We start from the raw sequence: 22,369 nt of genomic DNA on the forward strand, positions 1-22,369 counted from the left end.
GAATGAGAAATGGCCTCGGTCATGTGCGCGGTAGCGCGGGACAACACAAGTACGGCGGGAGCACCTTTATGAAGATGGAACAGAGCTGGTGCCATGTGAATGCTGACGGAAGACGAAAGGCCGCTGAAAAATATTTTTTGGTCTCCACGCGAAAAACAAATGAGTTCGTGGTCTAAGTTTGTCTATATAAGCAATCGGATAGGATTAATCAGTTGCTTGCAAAGCGTTACTCCATCGCTATTTGCAGGAACGACGTAGATTCGTAGCTGAGTATCAAAGTTCTGGTTCATAGAGGTCGCAGGGCTCAAAACGCACCAAAATACTGATGATTTGGTGGTGGGTTTTGGACACATTTTGAGCCTAGGCTTTGAGGCACAGATGGTTTGAGCACCCATTTAAATCAGGCAAGACATGGGAAACCTGGATTCGAAACATTCACATACATCACCAAATAATCAAAATAACTCCACCAACGCATTCTCAACCATCATTATCTGACTTCAAAATAACGATCTTTTTCCAGTTTGACCAAACCTGTAGCCGTAGGGAAAACATGGAGAACTTGCCATTTGTCGGCAAGTGCTTTGAAACTGGAGAAAGTGAAGCCAGTCTTCATTAACAAATGCTTGTAACGGCAGCCACAGCGGCAAGCGCTCGTCGCCCGTCGCGAAGAGCCTGTCGTTGATGTTGAAAAATCCCTGGCTGTCATCGATGTTAAAAAACCTGAAGGCGTGAGAGCTGAGCCCTGCCGCGGGCTGCGGGCTCGCACGCCTACGCGTCATTGGCTACCCACAACGCTAAGCCGATCGAGGAGCTGGAGAATATCGCATATCGTCTGCGAGACCGGCGGGCCGGTGGCGATGTTTTCTGAGCTGGTGATAGAAGAGTGGCGGATCTCTCACTTGAGGTGCCCCAACAGCTGGAGCACGTGCACCTTTAGGCTTGTGAAAGTCTATGTTTTCGCACAGCGTTATGTTGCTCGCCGGCTCTGCGAGTAATGCCAGTTGTCGATGACAAGAGTTGTCACGACTTTTCCTAGTCGCTAAAAACGACCCAAGCAACAACGCGGCTACAATACTGGGATCGGATACGCAACAGCATGCCATTGATTGGGGCGTCAAAATGAAATTTTCCTTATCATATGGGATAATTTCGGTCACTGTTACTTCAAACTGAGGAATTAATGGGGCCGAGACACCATAGGGGGGGGGGGGGGGGAGGCGGCGGGGATGGAGGCTTTGTGCACTAGAGAGATACAAAACTTTCCTCAATGGCCGACATTGTTAGAACAAAAAAGTGAATCCGCACGGTAGCGAGACTACAGCCTACATAGTCCATCTGCACCCGGACTGTATCACGGGGCCGCGGCCTACAGCGCATTTTTTTCACAGCGAAATCATGTGGATAATTTGGTAACTCTTCGTTCTTGGGAATCGTGATGCGAACAGGATGCTTCCAAATGGGCTTATAAACCCCTGGGACTCCTCATCAGAAAGTCAGGGACTAGCAACTTATGAATCCTTTGCGCGATACGCAGTCCTCAGAGTGTGCAGTCCTTGGAGTGGCCATTAAAAACATACCATCATAGAGGAGCAGCTTTGCACACACGCATGTCCTACCACGCGTGTCCCCCCTCCCCTCGAGCATCAACGCCTAACAAACACGCACGTATAGTTTGCATAGCATCCATATTTTAGAGATCAATTTTTTAGGGCCCCGGTCACATCATGGGTCGACCGTGGACTGTTGTAGGCGTGCGAGTAACTCAACCGGCGCCATCAAAGCAACCACATACGAAACAGTGCTGCGAGTCCCAAGTCGACCTCCTGCTTAAACGTTACAGCGACGCGTCATCTTGACAGGGCGGTGTCATAAGCTCCTTCCCGACGTGTCATCTTGACCACGCGGTGTCATGAGCTCCTTCCCGACGAACTGAGGCCGTGCCTAATGGTGGGAGCGGTTTCATAGACTGAAACGCTGCGATATCGTTCGCGGGCGCCGGTTCGACCTTCATCAGGCGGCATTCAAGCGGAGCGACCGTTTGCGCCATTCATCGTCGACAAGTCTTTCGGAGCGCCATTTGCGTCATCGCCAGCTGACGCGGACGAAATACAGGTTCCGACGACGGCCGCGCGACGCATGCTCGCGCTCGCCACATCGGTGGCCAGGCCCCTGGGAAATCGGCCAATCGCATAACGCCGTAATAACCCGCCTAATCCTATTTACCGTCTACCCTAGAAGACCGGCGGATAATTGACTGCGATTCGTTTACCTGGGCCGGCGCGCACCCCTTGCAGTCGCCGGAGGGGGCGCTCGGGACTGGGGGGGGGGGGGGGGCCGAGTCGGATCGATCGACGCGCGCTCCCGTCGCCCCTGGACGGACGGCGCGCGTCGGTGCCGGCGGCGGCGTCGGCTGGCGACGCTCCCCAGGGCTAGGCAGTGGCGGGAGGGCGCCGACGCGGAGGCCGGCTCACGCTGCGACTGCCGACGGCGTTGCCGCGTTGTGGAGCTACATGGAGGAAAGCGACGGCCGCCGACGCGTGTTGTGTTGAGGAGGGCGTGGACGCTGTCTCTAGTTGCGTTGAAGAGGACGCGGACGCCGTCTCGAGCTGCGTTGAGAAGGACGCGGACGCCGTCTCGAGTTGCGTTGGGGCAGACGCAGACGTTGTGAGTTGCGTTGAGGAGGACACAGACGTGAGTTGCGTTGAGGAGGACGCAGACCACCGTAGGTTGCGCTGATTGGGCTAGCGGACGCCGTTGCTTTGTGTTGAGGACGTTGCGTAGCTGTGACAAGACGCGGACGCTGTTGAGACGCACCGGCGGTGTGACGGCCGCTGCCAGGAGGTGCAGGCGGCGTCAGCGCGAGTCACGTGGTGCCGGGATGAAGCTCAGCTGGAGGACGGACCACTGGTGCGGCTGGAGGACGGGCGCGCTGATGGTGGCAGGACTGCTCGCCACCGCAGCCAGCGCCGACACAGGTACGTACATCCGGGCTCTACGGCGCAGCTGGGGCCGGGTCGGACCAGGCGCTGGGCTTCGAACCGGCCACGCGCCAATGGCGCACACGCCGGCTCTGAGCGCTGTCTGTCACGCCGGCTCTCAGCCTCTGAGCGCCGTCTGTCACGCTGCCTCTGAGCGCAGTCTGTCACGCCGGCCCAGCCAGGTGTTTGCACCGGGTGACGTATGCTGCTCGGGTTTCAACTGCCAACCATTTGAGATATACAATAGCCAGTCACAAAGCGCCGTCACGACTCCACAATGTGCCACAGGCTCCTGCCAAAAGGCAATTTCTGTTGGCGTTTTCAGTCCGGCATAGCTGCGCTCACGGAAGCGCCGGCCGTTCTCGTCAACTTTGGCGCCGGCCGCCATTTTACGGCTGCCTTTTGACAAAGGGAATGCAGCATTCGTCGGCACTGGCGTCGTGCTGTTTTGACCCTGTTCGACCGAGCGGCGATGCGAGAGAGGTCCCGCCGATCGTAAAGGCGGCCCCGGCCCGAGCCTGCCTTTGATCGTGAGCCGTGTACCGCATCGCGGAAACCGACGACGGAGTTGCATGAGTAATGCCCCAATACCTTTCCCCGCCGCCGACACCGGAAGCTTGTCTGGAAAGCTGCAGTGGAATGTGACGGTGCTTGGAGTGAAGCGAGTCTGTGGGGTTTTTCTCGGCGATTTGACGATGCAGAAACCACATAATGCATCGGGTTGTTATCGCCTTTTGCTCTCGACCTTGCGACAAGCTGGGATCCCGCGCGTCACGGCGTCGCTACAAACATAGCCGGACGGGATGGGTTCTCAGAATGCGCCTCTAGAATGTCCTGAGATCCGCGGACCAGGCATGGAGTTTCGTATTCCTTTGGATGGGGTTTACCAACCTAGAGTCTGCATTGGTCTCAATTTAGAGCCCACGCTAGCCAAGACGTCGATCGAATGCACTGAGTACTGCGGAAACCGATTTCTTGGGTTGAAAATCCGGCCTTTGATCCGCAGTGCATTTGATGAAGCGTCATCCCAATTTAGAATCAAACGGTAGGAAATGTCAACGACATCATATTTTTAGAACCCCACCATTAACAACAAACCCGTCATTTTTAGACTACACGTCATTTCCTGATGGTATCGTCAATGATTTATTCGATTTTGGATTGCGACCGATTTGCGGTTTTGCCTCGTTGCATAATGTAATGCTGCTACCCCGTTTTTCTCTAATCAGATCAAGTCCGGTGATTCAGATGACGCCACAGGGACGACAGGCGACTGCAGCTGCCGGCTGGCTCATGGCTAACAGTCACGTCAGTATCGGTGACCATGCATAATTGCACGCACGTGCACAGCTGACAGTTATTCATCCGTCGCAACTAGTAAAAAAATGAGCAGTGCAGCAGAGGCCTGCTGTGACGTGGGACGAACGGGTGATAACGAATGCCGATGTGACCGCCATGCCATTCATAATATATAATAATACCAGGACACAAGCGAGCCGAGCCAGCGAACGGCGCCGACACACACAGGTAGAAAGGCCTCGTCGGTGCGTTATAAGATCCTCTTTCATGCCTTCGGCAAGCGAGGGCTCGCTAATGTTAACACGCGCCCGGGTGGCCGGCTAGATACCCTTCACTCGGGTGGGGAGTCAATTTGACCCCCTGAGATCTCGTAAACTAAGGGAGCTATAGACACCAAATATACAGGGCATCTTGACCTGTATGTGAACTCACTTAGGTCAAAATGCCAGATTCCTGGGTAATGACCTTTGGGTTAAGGAAGGTCGAACAAGGTCAAGTTTCAGGTTGGTCTCCAAAGTGCCCCCGGAACCTAGATAACCGTTTCTAAGCAAAAGGTCACATGCTCATTTAAGTTCAGTGACCTTTTTGACCTTTTGAAGGTCAAGGTGACAAAAATTATGCAAGATTGCTCCGAGTTTGGCATTTGACTGAGCGAAAAAGATTACACCAGGCAGTATGCTCCTAAAACAAAATGTCGAACTGGGTTATTTTAGGTCAATTACCTATGCTGACCTCTAAGTAGTTCATGGGCGATGTATAATGCGGTTCCTGCTGTCAATAAATACACAATAAGTACCACAAACTATCCCATACAGTAAGCCCTGAAGCAATAAAACAGGTTGGTTTTGACCTTGGTGTGACCTTCATACCTGACCTTAGGTTAATGTAATTTGCTCATTCAGCTGTTGTGTTGCCTAAGAAAGCATCTCAGAGATGAATGGCTTCGTGTAACACTCTGCTGTTGGATCAGATTGAAGGATTCCTTAGAAATTGCCTACGCTGAAACCATGGCCTGACTTTGACCTGCCATAGGCCAACGACCTTACAAGGTACATCTAAACTTTTGGTGCCAAACGATCCGCTATTCAATTGACAACAACTATGCAAAATTTATCGCGTCTACACCGCGCCGTTGAGAAACCATTGTGGAAAACCTTTCGGGCTGGGGGGGGGGGGGCAATTTGACTCCCACCCGAGCGCGTATTGAGAGTCCGAAGACCAATTTGCCAATTAGTATGTCTCAAGATTAGCTGGCTTTGGGCTCGATTAGCCCGGCCGTTCAAGTAGATGACATCGAGGAATTTGGGATGGTTTTCGTTTCAGGCGACTGGGGCCAAATAATTTGAAAACAACTACGATTCTAAGTGGATGTTAGTTACCGTGGATTCGACCGTATACATCTTTGGTTGTTATGGCCCAGTCTCTCCCAGTGAAGGCCCCAAAGTAGGGCATACGAGACTGAATCTCCAAGAACTGATCTCGACTGATCCCTCGGCGATTGTTTTCGCTCCTATGCGGCAGGTATTGCTGGATTTGCTTAGTGTTTCATGGAAGGTATGGTATACTTACATCATGCTGCTCGCTCATTTTTTTTTATTTTCTCGTTTGTCGACATCTGATATCAGTTGCTAAAGACGCGCCCAAACCGGCGGATCCATAGTGAAGCACATGCGCACTGGTGTGCGCATGTGGGGCTTCACGCACCTACCGATGATTTTCGCAGCACGACCGCCCTTTCACTTTTCTATCACACGACGTTGCTTTCGTGACGTGACGACTTCGGCTGACTAGATCGGCTCAGGTTTTGATCTACATTTGAACGCTTCATCTCCTTGCAAATTTTATTTATCCCGTGTCATTCGAATAGGCAGGGGTGTGGAATATTGCGATGTAAAGAAAAACTTACCTGACCAAATCCCTGCGTGCATAGGACTTCAAATATTACGGCAGACCTTATCCAAAATCGTACTGTTTTTGCTCAGCCCCTCAACAGCGTGACTGCTCGGATGGCATCAACAGCGTGACTGCTCAGATGTCGTCAACGGCGTGACTGTTCGGATAACGTCAACAGCGTGACTGCTCGGATGACGTCAGCAGCGTGACTGCTCGGATAACGTCGTTGACGCCACAAAATGTTCAGTTAGTTGACGTTAATACAGGCCCGGCATGCAGCCGCGCTCGTAACCGCAGCTGCAGCTGCAACCTCCTCATCTAACAGCCTGTTAAACCCGCGTTAACCCGAAACTTACAAACATTACATGTGTCGTAAAATATAAGCGTTCGGCACAACCCTTCTACCTTAAATCAGATCACCACCATTTCTGCAACAGTAGCTCAACAGCAGTATCCGCAGACGAGTACGACCATTTCGGAACATTGCCACCTTTAAAGACAGATTTATAGATATATAGACTTTAACAGACAAGCCACAAGAATGCAGAAAAAGGATGCTTCGCAATAGCACCTAAAGGCTCGCAACCTGAGCTGAATACATCAGTTGGAAGAGCGTCCGCCGACACTTATTAGCCGAGTCATGGGTGCAGGGCGGTCTTCCGGAATAGTGTTCCTTTCCCTCCCTTTGCAATGTACGTGGTAAATTATGGTGTTTCATGTGAAGTTAAGCTGCATGCGTCATACAACGGCCAAAAATGAATTAACTGTGCCATCTGTCTTTCGGCGCTCAGCGCGTATTTTCGAAGCATCACTCACGGACAGGGTTCAAATTGACTCGCTCAGAATGGTTCCACGTCCGGGAACGTTTTCGAGCACAGTGACATGCAGTGATTAATTCAGGTCAAAGATTCCAACCGACTGCACAACTTCGTGCAGCTTTCAGCCTGCCGTCTGGTCTCTTCCACCTGGCCGTGAATGCGTTTGCCGGCCGCCGGCTCGCCGGAGCGAGCGCGGTTGGTCTCGGCGGACGCCGGGCCGGCCGGCGGACGCTCACGCCGGCGCCGCAACTGGCGTTCACGCTGGCGGCAGAAGCGGCGCGTCCGTGCCGATCGATTGCAGGCACCGGCGCGCGGGCCCACGATCGGGAGCACGTGCTGGCCGCGCCGCGGTTGGGCCGGTGTCGGCGCCAGGTGAGCGGTGTCGCCGGCCCGGCCGCGCCGCCCGCCGCCGTCGCGGCAATCGATGGCGCGCCGCATCGCCGCGGGAACGGCCCTCAACTCGGCGGATGGTGCGAGCGGCGGATGGCTCGCGCGTACCGACGGATGGCGAGCGTGAGCAGACGGACCTGTGAACATGGTTAAGGTTAGCCAGGTCTTGTGGCGCGGGGCGTGTGAACAGATCTGGGCTCCTCACTTTCATTGCAAGTTTCAAGGATGTCCGGTCTGATCGGGGGCTATATGACCGTGAAGATTATTTGGACATGTTGGGCTGAGTGGGCTGAGTTGCATGGCGCGCGCGTCTTTCGTGAGAGCAGCTGCGCCAGGTTTAGTTCACCTGCATCCCCAACATTGGTGGTTGGCTGTCACACACCGCCCTCCTCATAATTAAGTGGTTCAACGAGCAATCATGGTGTGAATTATGCATCGCTATTGCGCATAATTAGATCGTCATTATTAAAGACAGGTTGTAGTGTGAATGGGTGCTGGCTATTGACATAACCCATGAGAATAGCAATCAAATACAATGCCGATCTTGTGTTCGACATTTTACTCAATTCCTCCCCATTTCTTCATGTTGTGCGCGCTTGCACATTTACCTTTTTGCCACAGAGACAGGTGCTTGTCGTCATTGGCCGGGGTAAGATCGAAATATGTCGTGTCATTGCTCCTTATTGTCTCGGATCAATTACTGATCAGTGTTGTGAGGTCGCGAAGGTCATGTTTTAAATTAATGACGCTGATAAAGACAGGCGCATTGCAGCTCTAGCGCACGGTCGTTACGAGCGCGCGTGCGGGCAGAGCAAAAATCGTAAACTTCCAGAAATTACCGGAATGACCGGAATTTTTTGTAGACTCAGCGTCCGGGCTGGCCGGTCACGACTTTCACGGGCCTTATATCGTTACAACCTATGAGCCTTTATCATCACAACCACTAATCGTACCACTTTGAGCTTTTCATTAACCATATCATCCGGCCATGAAGTTTTCAGCAATGATTAAGGAAACTTTTTAAAAGCTGTACAGAAATGTTAACGAAATACTTAATACTGGATGTCTGATCAGCGGCGTATTTTGGCAGCATAACTTTTTCTCCTCTCCTTTAGGTTAACCTGGGAGCTACGTAATTTTCCTAATGGCGAAAAAAACTGAAGAAAACTTTGGTCTCAAAACAGATGAGTGATCAGACGTCGCAGCAAATGAGACTAACTGACGCTGACAGAAAAACAGGGCTAAATTACACTGGCCCAAGTGTGGAACGATGCGTGTAGCCCGGCGAGTGTTTTTGCATACAACTCCGCCTGCTTGCGGCGTTTTGTAACAGCCACCACCGAAATACGTTGGTAGCAAAACTGCCCCACGGCGTACTTTTCCTACTAGCCCATAAGGTTCACGTGTTAAAGGCCTACTTTTCACAGAGCTGCGAATCTAATTCCGTCTGGCCAATTTTGACGACCGTGGCACCAGACGAAATATTGTCTTCTTGCTTTGAGCCGATCCACTGATAGTTTTTGTCTAAAAAAAACCTCCCACGGCGTACCGGGTCAAAGTTTTCGTGCACGGCACGCAGTGAATTTTCGGACTTTCGCGGTGAACATGATGGTCTCAGTAGCCTGATCGGTAATGTGCTGGATTCATAAGCAAGTTTCGGGGATTTTCTATGTCTTCCTCTCAAAACATGCTGAGTTGTTTCCTTTCAGCCAATACATGCTGTTGATGTTATTAAGTGGAGAGGTCCTCGAGTTTCTTTCAAAAAAGCCTGGGCACAACATTTCCCTTCAATTTTAAATACCTTGACTATTGTGACACCTGTGCCACGCCGTCTTCAGCTACCGGCTACCAAATACTTAAGATTAACTGAAATCTAGCCTACATCGTGAATCTAGCGTATTTTTGGTCTCGTACTGCTGTTTTATGCTCAACCTTGTTCTGTAAGTTGTCTAGTGCTTAAGCGAGGAACATTATTGACATAGAAACGACAGTAGTATTAGCCTTATTCCTAGGATAAAAACCAGGAGAATGGAGATATAGCTGGGTTGATATTTCGGGTTGATATAAAAAACCTGCCACATGCCGGATTATGTTTTTTTAAAGAACTGAAAATAGATTAGGATCATCGGCGGAAATTCTGAATTCACTTCTACTATTGCTTCTGTTATCGAAATATTAACCCAACCATATCTCCATTCTCCGGGTTTTTATCAGAGACATGAGGCTAATACTATAGTCTTTTTTCAACTTTGTTCTGTCCGGTGTCTTCTGCCATGGTTTTGTAAAGCTCCATGCCAGATCCTTGCGACCGCAGCAGGAAGATGGCGAACAACAACTATCAAAACAGCTAGACGGCGTACAGGCGAACGTGCCACCTGCATGCTAACGAACGACCTCAGCACCGCCGGACTCAGGAGTGCGCTAGCAGCGGGCCGGGAGGCGGCCGATGTCACTTTTCCAAAAAGGACGTAACGACAGCCAGCTATGACCTTAACTCTGACAGCGAAACCATGAAAACTACGCAGGCGATTAGCGCAATCCGTTGTGTTCAATACCCACTCGAAATGATCTTTCAATACTTCCGTCACAGTAGTCATTAAAGTAAAGTATACCAAACTCATTCGCCTCGTCGATTTAATTGCCAGGTTGTGCCAGGCCCACAAGTCAGTCAATATTCCGACCGATGTGGTCTGCAAATTTGCACGTGAACGCGATGTATCGATGCAGTTCCGCCTGCTAAACTCATGACAGGACATTGCAATTCATTGGCAGGTCCCCGGGCCGTAAGTCCCCGATGGTGGCGTGCTCCATTCGTCTGCGTTTGGAGATCATACACGTGGTGGTAGCAAGCACGCATGCTAACGTGTCGCTTACTTAATGCCACCAGGGGTGTCTTAAGGGCACTTAGTCGATTATTTTATATATTATGATTGGATGCGCTGCGGTGGTTTGTGCCCCCGGGCACCCCCAAGGTACGCCCAAATTTTACTGACTGATTCATTTATTATGCTGAATATAAATCAAATTTTATCGGGTTAGGAAGAGGAAGCCTGCTATGCGCGGGATGCGTAAAAACGTGGTGCAAAATGTATATTTTTATGAATATTTTCTCACTCACTACGTAATGTCATATATATGTCAGCTGAAAGACAGAAAAAGGTGCGTTACCACGTTAGATATCATCATAAAAGGAAAACATACTGCAAACGGGTAGCAATAAGAAAACACCATCTCAATCCTATCAGCAGGTTAAAGCAATATAGTGCTAGTTGAAAGGCCAGACCGCTGAGGCCAGTCATTAAAGCCACGCCTGGGGAAATATCGGTAAGTAATCGTTGCGCGAGGTGATGCTACGAAATGCCACGGCGATTCGTCCACATTTTACCTTGGAGCAGAAAATAATTATACGTTATAAAGCAACTATCAGCTGTCATTACAAATGTGCTATTTGTGCAGCGCAAATCGTCCGAAATGTTTTGAAATCGTTCGGTAAGCCGTGTTTTAATACCCTTTATTTTATTCCGTTGGTAAGATATTTCTTGTCGCATATGAGCTGCTTGAGTTGGGAGATTATGTTTGTCCAGAAACCACGGTTTATGTCTTTGTGGATATGTGAATACCACCGCACAAATTCCAGATTTACTTAACGCTCTTTAATACGGTTGAGTAGTTTTCAGCCAGTATACATCGGTGGAAAAGGACATGGCTTAATCGGCCAGGTTACAAGCGATCGTGCAAATCAGAACATGCCGAAATGGGTCATTGCGTTGAACATCATCGTGCCCTATCTTCAACAACGATAATGTATCAATCGTTGTTGCTGGGTTGGAAAGTTCTATTTCCAACAGTGTTCGAGCCGGAAATACCCACCAAACTTTTGTGGAACGCAAATAATCCACCTGCCAATGTTATGGTACATTTTGCATCAAAACGTGACAAATCATCATGAAATGCACATGTCGCTGTCGAAGGGACGCCGACCTGGTCCAAAGCGAACCAGAAGGGGTGGGGAGGGGGGAACATGGTGGCTGCCTCGTCCAGGGATAAGTGCCTTGTAGCCAAATAAAACGAAATTTAGAAGTAGGGAAGAAAAAGAGGCAATGATGTCTTTTTACCGCACAGGGATCTCTAACCGCCCACCACCCCCATCCCCCCTCCCCCCCCTCCCACCTCCCGCTCACCGCCACTCGGATTCTGTGAGCCATGAATCATGTATTATTTAGTTGAGCTGATCAAAAAGTAACATCTTTTTTATATACGTTTATCTTACGTCATGACTTGAACCGTGGTCTCTCGGTATGCAGTTTCCTGGCGAATAATGCAACACTGTTCGAGCTAGAGCTGTAAAACAGCTCGTGACTGGTGCGGGATATGTGATCTTCAGTTGGCACCGTCGTGCAGCCGGTGCAGCGTTGTCCGCACGTGTGGAGGTGCTTCGGTTTCACGAAATATGGCGGCAAGTCAGGCACGCGCGAAAATTATATTCGGGCTAGATCTGCGGCAGCGGTTATCAGTATCTCAGCGAAACAAATATTTCATGGAAAGGGTGACATGTATGTGGCAGAGGGGACTTCCGCTGAAAAAAGCAGTCTAGCGTTGAAATTGGTACACTTCTTGGCCTGTGCAAGAGGTGGCTGACGCGCGCGGGAGCAAAAACGATGGTGGTGCTGTCGCTTTTTGCGTGATTTACGGCTCCTTATCATTTCTAAGGAATAAGCGTATGAGAGAGGGATGCACGTATTACACTTGCATTTTTACATATTAATGTGCTTTTTATGAGGCGTAAGCATGAACCACCGATATTGCTACAACAGCGGCGTAATAATTCAATAGCGTTTAGCTATAGCGTTCTGTAGCAATGGGAGTGATAGCGATAGCATTTCGGGCGGTCTTGTAAAGCAAAATACACGTCATTCTATTGATAAACACGTATGCAATATGCGCAGAACCAGTGAACGTTGGTTTTCCGAGGTCGAGGACCCAAGCAATGCCATCTCCCCGTCCACAACTGTTGTGGTAAGTCTTCTCCGCGTAGTCAGCCGAAAAAAAAATGTTTCGAAAGGTGCTCATCCAGCGGCAATGCATACCAGCCTCAAGACGGGGACTACGTTTGGGCCGATTGGCATCTCAGGGACGGTGCTCCGGCCTTTGACCGGAGGGGGTCAACATGGCCTGGGGAGGCCATGTCGAGGCACATTAGACACGTGAAACCCTCCGTAACACTGCTCGGTCAAGAGGACATAGCCAATATCATCGCGTGAACCGCACCGGCACGGCCTTTGTAGTGGGGATTGGTAACACATGTCAGATTTGAGCAGCCTTGAAGAATTGTTAAAACCGATATCGTTTTGCATGTAGACACTGTTACCGAAAGCTAACCAATTCGGTACAGGGCCCAAAAATGGATAGCGCTCTTAAGAGCGGATCAGCAGCTGTTTATCACGTAATTTTTTCTGTCTGTGTATCTATAATATTTTTTAGATACTTCTTATGGTTTAATGAAATGTGTGTTCAAAAGAATAAATGCATTTGTTACAGTCCTCCGATCTTTGTGCGTTCAGAAATGTCGCAAGGTTACAGTTTTGCTTATTTTGAACACCGGGGGAATATGTGAGGTCGCTGGTGCTATGCATGTCATTCGAGACTTCCCCTACAACATAACTTGAATTGTGGTTATAATCCGAATGTTTTAGTGTTGAAATTAACAAGTGTTGGGTTTGCTAAATGCATGTGATTAAATTTTTCCTAAAGGTGACTTTATACTCTATCTTTTCCAGTCGCAGAGGCGCAATTTATACAGCTGAGTTTTGAATCTTTGAAAATCCCATGAAATCCATCTGCGAACATATTTAGTTCAATAGCCGCGCAGCACCAATTCCTTCAAAGTCAGGGAAACGGAAAAATTGTGCATTGTAACTAAAGCACGAAGCCTACCTGCGAAGAGCAACATGTTACTAAACTGCTTCTTCATAAGGGATAGCCCACTTGTACGCTATTAGCCCCCTCGGGATATGCTTTATTGTTACTTGTCCGATGGCGTGCGCCGTCGGCCACGTCTGGGCTGAGGACGCCGTCGACCGGCAGCTCCGGCCCGCGGCTGCCTAGTTAGCTGGCCGGTGACGTCGGCCACGTCTGGGCGGAGAACGTTGTCAACCAGCAGCTCCGGCCCGCGGCTGCTTAGTTAGGTGGCCGGTGACGTCGGCCACGTCTGGGCGGAGAACGTTGTCAACCAGCAGCTCCGGCCCGCGGCTGCTTAGTTAGGTGGCCGGTGACGTCGGCCACGTCTGGGCGGAAAGCGCCGTCGACCGGCGGCTCCGGCCCGCGGCTGCTTAGTTAGGTGGCCGGTGACGTCGGTCGACGATTGGTCGCAGCTCTGCCTTATCGTCTTTTCTGCCTTGTCGCCACACGTGGGATGTAAATCTCCTCCTTGGAAGGATGTTTCAACGACTGCGGTCTGAAAAGTTCTCTCTCACCACCGTATTTCAATTTCAGCTCGCCTTTGCTGCCATCCCAGGCTCTAACTTGCTCCTACCGACGTGTGAGTTGAGATGATTGCTTCTGCCTGCTTGTGTGACTTGTATGGAGTCCGCCTTGACCTCAGAGTGTGTCGTCAGAGGGGCGGTCGGTTGCGGCGCGCACCAGACAGCCGTGCTTCGCCGAGTGACGGCCGACGCGTGAGACGGTACGGCCCGACGAACGGACACTTCTCAGTCAGTGTGCCGAGGCTACCAACGTTTGCTTTTTCAGGCGTCTTTAGGAAGGAGTGACGTGTTCGTCTAACGCTCGCCCTACTGTGGGCGGGAAAGAGAGGTGGGAGCTCAGGGCATTCCTCTCAGGTTCTCTGGAATACATTTGGAGCGGTTTTGAGCACTGGCGAAATATGAGGTACCTGAGCTAATATTCTTTTTACACATCTTGTAATAAATTCAAGCTTTTGACATTAACGGTCGATGACCTTGACACATTTCTCGAGGTCATCTCAGTGACATTCTGCTATAAAGCGCGAGACGATTTTTATTTCTAGCTGGGAATGCATTTCAAAGAGGCTTTATATGCTTCTCTTCCTACTTTAATTATTCGAAATACGCTTGAGTAATTGCTATCGCCCCTCAGATTTTTGCAATGTCAGATTTTCAAACGTTAAATTAGGCCAAACATTGCTAAAAAGGCAATTTAATAGCGGATCGTTTGACATAAAAAGTGTAGCTGTACCTTGAAAGGTCGCTGAACTGTGGCGGGTCAAATTCAGGGAGGGGTTTGAGTCAATTTCTGGGGAATCGCTCAACCTGATGCATCGACGGAGTGTTAGACGAAGCCACACATCTTTGAGATACTTTATTAGGCAACACAACAACTGAATGAGCAAATTACATTAACCTAGGGCCAGGTATGACGACCAGACCAAGATCAAAACCAACCTGCTTTATTATCTTAGGGCTTGATGTATGGGGTAGTTTCTGGCGCTCATTTCGAATTTGTTGACAACAGTAACCGCATTATGCATCTTTCATGGACTTCTTAAAGGTAAGAATAGATCACTGACCTAAAATGATCCAGGTAAACATTTTGTTTTTAGGAACATACGGTCTAGCAGTTTTCTTTGTCGATTATTCAAATCCAAAACTCAAAGCAGCCTTGCATGATTTTAGTCACCATTACCTTCAAAAGTTCAGACAAAGTCACTGACCTTAAGTGCGCATGTGACTTGTTAAGAACAGTTATTGAGGTACTGGGCACACTTTGGGGACCAACCTGGAACTTGACGTTGTTTGACCTTATTTCACCCGAAGGCCGTAATCTAGGAGCCTTAAACTTTCACCTAAGTGAGTTTACCTACAGGTCAACACACCCTATGAATTTGGGGTCTCCAGCTCTCTTAGTTCCTGAGATATCAGAGAGTCAAATTGAACCCCTACCCGAGCGAAGGGTATTCAGCCTGCCTACGGGGCGTGTGTTAAAGGTAGACATAATTGCTATTGTTGATTCTGCAGAAAGCATACGGTGGTATCACCATTAATGTTAGAGCGTTATTTTGTGCGGATGGAACAATAAAACAATCTTGTTATTCCCAAATCTTGACTGTCTTGGTTAGCCTGTTTCTGGAAAGAAACCAGTTTTTAATGACGAGCTGCATATACTTTTAAGTTCACAAAATATTTGGTGTAAACGGACAAGGTTGACTGTCATGTCAGTTCTTTTTCAATCTTCTAGTTTTGGTAAGGCATGGTTGTAGCCTTTTATGCTGCGTTCAGCTATGTGCGCCGGGTCCTTCAAAAGTAGCACATTTAATCTTTGTGGGCATTTTCTATGTTGCTGCTTGGCCATACATGATCTCGTGTGTTACTTAAATGCCACGTGAAATTATATAAGTCTGTGCAGTGTCATGAGCAGTGTAGTACGTCTATCTCTATGTCATGTCCTTTAATAATTACGTGTTAGGTGAGCAAATCACGCAGCACGTTTGCAGGGCATTTATATTGTTACCTTCATATTGTGTCACGCGTCAAATGGTACGCAAATCTCATTCATATTGCCTTTCGCCGAACATTTGATTAAAGCAGCTCAGTACTTTGCTCATTTTGCGAATGCATGGAGGACATGCTCATCACCTTAAGCATGCTATGTTTCTTAAAGGCATTGCATCAATGCCAAGTTAATTGCTTGGCCACAGAAAACACTCTTAGCTTTGACAATGATTATTTGGCGTGTGCCAATGCTTTTGCTTGATGCTTTCAGATCTTACTGGAAATTCTAAGCGATTTTCTCTGAGAAATGTGGTCTATAAGATTAAGCCTGTTGGCTGGAGATGCAGAATTGATGCATTGCCAATAATTTATTGCTTTTGGTGAGGGAGAGGGGCACGCGATGCATAAGAACGAGCGATAAACCTTTGATAATATGTTTGACCACAAAAAAATGTGTCAGGTTCCCCACCCCCCGATAAAAAGCGAACTAACTAACATCATTTTTGTGTCAACATTTTTTTATGCTCTGGCTGAGTTCACAGTTGCAGGAAGGCACCCTGAACCACAGGTCATTCGGTCAAACCATTCAGAATAAGTTTCTTAAAAATGGTTCAGTTTAGTTAATTGTGAACTAGGCTGAAAGCACCTCGACGGAGGTGTGGTGCAGCGACACTCGCCGGTCGCCACGTTTACGTCTGCCGCGGTGTCCTCTGGCCGTGTCCCCAAAGCCCTCCGCTCGGTTGGCTAATTACGCCATCAAATATGCAAAGCTAATTAGGACATGCAGCGGCGCAGCGCTGCCGGGGACCGGGCACGTCCAGTGTGACATTGCACCGCCCGTGAGGGTGCACTGTCACACTACGCTGCTGCTGAATGTCTCCCATTACACTCGAGCTCCGCGAAATGTACGTTGCCGCCAAATGCTGCCGCGGCATTGCGCCGCGACGCCGAGTGCGTCTTATCACACTTCGCCGCCGCCAGGTGTGAATGCGGCGAACCACAGCGCGTTGTTCGTGAATGCGGACACGCGCTGGCATATCGCCAGGCCCAAGCGCGGCGTCATTGCCCAGCCGTGCACGCTTTTTTTCTTCATAAACGCGACAATGCCGGTAATTTATGGGGAGACAAAGGCTGAGCATACCTGCTACGGCCGGCTGACGGCTGACAGGCTCCAGCGTGACCCACGGTTTAGGTATGAATGAGCTCATTCGCTCACCTTAATCACCTCGTCAATAACAGGCGCTGTATGACAGAGACATAAATAAGATGCTCGAAATGTGTGGAGGCCCGGCGCCGTGAGCTGAGGATTGCACACACCGCTTGTCCACCATCAGGCGACGACGCTGCGGGTCCCCGCGCACACGCTACCTTAGTTCGTAATGTGTGGAGGTCCGGCGCCGTAGGCTGGTGACGCACAGACCGCCTGTCCACCGCCAGGCGACGTGTGACGTCTCTGCGAGCCCCCGGGCACACGCTACCTCGGCTAAAACGGACGCTCGTGGAACGTCCCACGCAAATTGGGCCGCCCACGACAGACCAAAAGTGTTCGCGTCGAATAAAATCGCACCACCTCTTGGCTAGGCTTGCGCACGGCGGCGCGCACCAGGCGATCTGGAGAGGAGCCGCCAGCAGCGCGGCCAGAGTCTGGTGGTACTTACGCGCGTAGATGCCAGCACAACAGTGGAAATGGCACGCGATACACAGCTGTTTGCGGGTTGATCTTTGGAGCGCCCAGCGGGTGGATGACTGGAGTTGACACAACTAACTGAATCACGTTTCCTTGGAAACGTCGTACCGTCCCATCATCAACTGGCCACTGACATAGGCAGGGACGGCCCTGAGGCGATTTTAGCAGATCCTCAGGACCGTACGGATGTCACTTATTTTGCGCTTGCCGCTGTGGAGCAGATCTATGCCAGATGGAATTTTCCAATAATCATTTACTGAGTACCGGGCTTAAAGGCTCTCTCTCTCTCTCTCTCTCTCTCTCTCTCTCTCCTATCTCCTCTCTCCTCTCTCTCATCTCTCTCTCTCTCTCTCTCGTCTCTCTCTCTCCCTCTCTCTCTCCTCTCTCTCTCTCTCTCGCCATCTCTCTCTCTCTCTCTCTCTCTCCTCTCTCTCTCTTCTCTCTCTCTGCTCTCCTCTTCTCTCTCTCTCCTCTCTCTCTCTCCTCTCTCTCTCTCTTCTCTCTTCTCCCTCTCCTCTCTCTCTCTCTCTCTCTCTCTCTCTCTCTCTCTCTCTCGCTCTCTTCTCTGTGCCCTCCTCTCTCCCATCTCCCACTTTTCACATCGTGCAAGAGAACTTTCGTCCAAAGCTGAGAAACATGACGGCGTTCGCCCTCTTAATGCGTGGAAAAGTTCAGATTAGATCAAACTCAAGCCCTTCTCCAGGGTATCATGGGCCGATACAGAGTCCGCTGGCGGCAGGGAAAAAGTGTCGTGAGTCTGCCCACATGGGCAACTCCTAAAATGCCAGGTGATCTCGCACTTTTCCTGGGATGCGAATGAGTCGCGCTTTGATTTGTCCTATTTTTGAACTTTGGTCCCAGCATTTTGTCAGTGCAAGGACAGTGCAAGGACAAGGACAGACAGAGTTGATCGCCCCTAACGATGCCAAAGGTGCCGAGGCCGGCGACCTTGGTGGAGGTTAACGCATCGCACTCGTCAAACCGCGATATAGTGAGACCTCACAGCTTGACAGTACTTGATAGTGGACAGATGCTTCCAGGTTTCCATACACGTGACTAGCACGGTCCGGCAGTGACTAGCTCGGTAAAGGTGCGGACATCGCCCGAATGAGGAATGCGGGACAACGCTGACCGGTAACATTAATTTGAGCATTGCGTACAGAAAGACAAAAAAGCACAACGCACATCGTTGATGTTCTTAAATTTTTCATTTCGCTATGTGCCTTTTATATTTGCGTTCTGGGTCCACCCTATTGAATTTTGGTCGACACCTGTGTACATACATTCTGCAGATTTTGTTTTATGATGAAAACGTGCAGAGCCGCCGCGATGCATTGTAACTGGTGACACGGAAAATCTCCATGCTAAAGCATTGTGTTGCGATATAAGAACCACGTTTTTCGCTTATCAATATAATCATCAAATAGCACCTTTATCACTGTCGCATCAGATATAAACATTTCCCAAAGTAGTGAGCGCTAGATGTATACAATTACGTATTTCAAGCAAAATACTTCGATTATGTTGATGAATATAGCATTAAAGTCTACCATACAACTCGGTGTCAAATGCATGTTTCTGAAAATTGCTTTATGCCGAAAGACCTGACATGTTTAGTGTAGTTCACACAATGATGCAAATATTATTTGTAACGCTTCATTGTTTTTCAGAACCATTACAACCACACCAGCTTTATAAAGGCGTGCAGGCATTACCACTTTGCATTATTTTGGAGACAACTATATGCAGGGAGGTGCCAAAAAAAGCCCACAAAGAACTAAAGCTACACTGCTTGTCATCCTGCATGCCTGCTTGCAGTCAAGGTCTGACAGTGTGGAGGCACAGACCGAACCATGAGGCTGCATGGGGCTCAGAGTGGCTGAGACCGATGGCGGTGCATGGTGCTATGCGACAAGCCCGGTAGTGGTGCGTGATGTTATGTGACCTAGCCCGATGGTGGTGCGTGGTGCCATGTGACCAAGCCCAATGGTGGTGCGTGATGTTATGTGACCTGGCCCGATGGTGGTGCGTGGCGTTATGTGACCAAACCCAATGGTGGTGCGTGGTGTTATGTGACCTAGCCCGATGGTGGTGCGTGGTGCTATGTGACCAAACCCAATGGTGGTGCGTGGTGTTATCCAATCTAGAGAGGTGGTAGTACATGGCCTTATTTGACCTAGCCCAGTGATGGTACCTGGTGCTATGTGACCTGACCCGATGGTGTTTTCGCCGTGTCAGTGGCGCTGTATGGATAATTCGGACAGCCCTATATGACACGCCCTTAATTTTAGCTGCAGCCCGTCATGTAATCTAAACTCATCCACTCGAAAACAAACTCATCTTAAATGATATAGAAGTGCAGTTCACGGCGTTGCTCCATGTTCCCATATTGTGCTTGATTACGCTATCATATGAAATTATGTGTACTCTATAACACACCATATTTTTGTCTTACCAAACTTATCCCCTCAAAGCTACTCCCGTGATGTTGGTTAACGATTTTCCGCACTCGGAAGCATGACCTTTCATATCCATGTGATTGAGGACGTGCCGCTGCTTGTTAGTCAAGTACGCAGGGACTAAGTTAATATTTATTGGTGATCCACCGTACAACGTGATTGATGGGTATGATTGCCCAGAATACTCCCTCGTTATATGGGAAATATGACTAACCAACCAGATGTCGCTCTTCCAAGCAGTTTTTGCGTTTTGGGCCAATACAGGTTACTCTAAGGGTGGTAGACAGAATATGAGAATATAATTTTTGTACGATGAATATTTTCTGGCTTAACACGGTTTGTTTAGGTTAAGCTAACATTAAACATTTAAGGTGAAAAGGTAGTATTGGCCTCTTTCTAGTTCCAATGGCTTTGCCCGTTTTTATCATCATAAAGACGAAGTATTATGCTTAAAAGGCATTGCTCCTAACTAAAACCACATTTTACCGATAACAAATTTGAGGTCAGCTGTGATCCAACATTATTTTCGCTTGGTTGTAGCTGAATATTATTACATGAAAAGTTTTCGCCGTCGCCAGACATCAGCAGGTACTGAGAATTACGTCAATGAAGTCATATGCATCGGGTCAGATCAAGTGTGTGGGGTGCAAAAATGACGTATTACGATACAATATTTTGGTGGCAAAAGTTATCTGTCCAATACGCGGGGAAAAGGCTTTACATTAGCTTGCAATCGATAGAGATATAGCTCAAGGCGAATTACATACGCAATGAAGGGGAAACGGAAAGCATGCCTGTCACTACCATGGCTGTAGATGAGTAATTACATACCTAGTAATATGTTCTGCCGATGGCTGGACTAGCGATTGTTCAGTACGCAACTTTCAGTGCCAGCCGTTAGGCCAGGATATGTAAGATATAGTGGAATGTCTTGTAGGTTTGGCAAGATATACCCATGCTAAACAGACAATAAGACGGAGACATTAATTTTGGCTTCTGATTATCAACGCAACATGGAGGACACGCGACTAAATTATGTAGTAAACTTCTGCCGATTTTGGCCCGTCGACCGATAATACTTTTCAGTTGCTCTCACATTTTGTGTGCTCGTGTTTCTTTCGATTTGCAGTAATCGACTTGATGATACCGCCGAATACCGAAAGACATGCACTAAGGAGAAGTTTCCCGTAAACTAGGATTCTACCTTGGAAGGATACTCCCGCATACCAGGATGCTTCCGTATACGCATACTACCCCTTGCTTTGCAAACGGTGGTTAACGACGTTAAAGGGGCGTGGTTAGCGGCCAACGTTAACCGTGTCCGTACAGCGCCATTTTTCCAAATACTAAAACCTTCTGACGATTCAGTAGTGGTTTGCTTGCCGCACGAGCGAACATTTTCCGAGAAGGCCAGATGATTCATTCCCAGGATGTCATTAACTACCACTTCGCGGGCCCCGAGATTTGATATTGCTGACACGAAATCGCTGGAGAGTGTTGCTTAAAGGAGGATTTGTTTTCGCCTGCCTCTTAACAGTGCCATGAAGACTGACGAAAGCGTCGCCTGGCTCAGGGACAAACGTAGCTCGACTCTCACACACCTGGAACGGACACTATGATCTGCATTTTATTCCACACCTTGTAACAAAGATGATGGAAAAATCATGACCTGGATTTACATCCAGACCAGTGCAGAATGTTGCTGTTGAAACTCGTCAGTTTCAAGGCTGTTAACTATTGACACTTTTATTGATTGACACATTTTATTATTACTAACTATTAACTGACACTTACTATTATTATTATTATTATATTATGACTGTCAACTATTGACTATTGACACAATTTATATTAGTCGCGTCGGAATATTACATTGGTTTGATGGACCAAAATGCTACACTAGTTTCTATTATGTCAGGAAACCAAGATATGACTATGCTCTCGCAGACGATCGAAAAATTTAAGCAGGAACCTATACCCTGCGACTCATGCTCGACATCGCGTACGAGCCGGATCATTTCAATTGGCCATTGGTGTGATGTGGTTGGATAACGTGCAGGGCGATATCTGAAGTGTTTGCAATGATCATTTGTGGTCAGTGGTGAGGTCAAAGCAGACAAAGTCAGACAGCTTACGTTAAATCATCCCGCGAAACCACTACATCACGCAGACAGATGATGACAGATGTCAGTGAGGACGTGTCATTCAGGGTGGAGCGAACGGCAAATCAGGTCCAAGTAAGGCTTGTCTAGAAATGGCAGTGCATCATTGACATCGCCGTAGGTATATAGGCACTGTACATTATGCTTCGGGAGTGAATGTTGGCATTGTTTTACTTCAATCCCTTCTACGCTGGCGTCAGATGAAAAGCTACGCA

At 48.9% G+C, this 22,369-nt stretch overlaps 1 protein-coding gene across 1 annotated transcript in view; it reads left to right on the plus strand.

Annotated features, from left to right (window-relative positions):
• Positions 1 to 2,449: 2,449 nt before the first annotated feature.
• The window catches only part of LOC119110402 (hemicentin-1), a gene marked incomplete at its 3' end in the record, with an annotated part of 48,488 nt that continues 28,568 nt past the window's right edge, over positions 2,450 to 22,369 (plus strand). Inside the window, 1 exon segment of the mRNA XM_037234219.1 lies at positions 2,450 to 2,978. Coding sequence (XP_037090114.1) covers positions 2,882 to 2,978 — 97 coding nt within the window.

This window comes from Pollicipes pollicipes, unplaced genomic scaffold (assembly GCF_011947565.3).
Source record: "Pollicipes pollicipes isolate AB1234 unplaced genomic scaffold, Ppol_2.1 Scaffold_2555;HRSCAF=2994_pilon_pilon_pilon, whole genome shotgun sequence".
Lineage (NCBI taxonomy): Eukaryota > Metazoa > Arthropoda > Thecostraca > Pollicipedomorpha > Pollicipedidae > Pollicipes > Pollicipes pollicipes.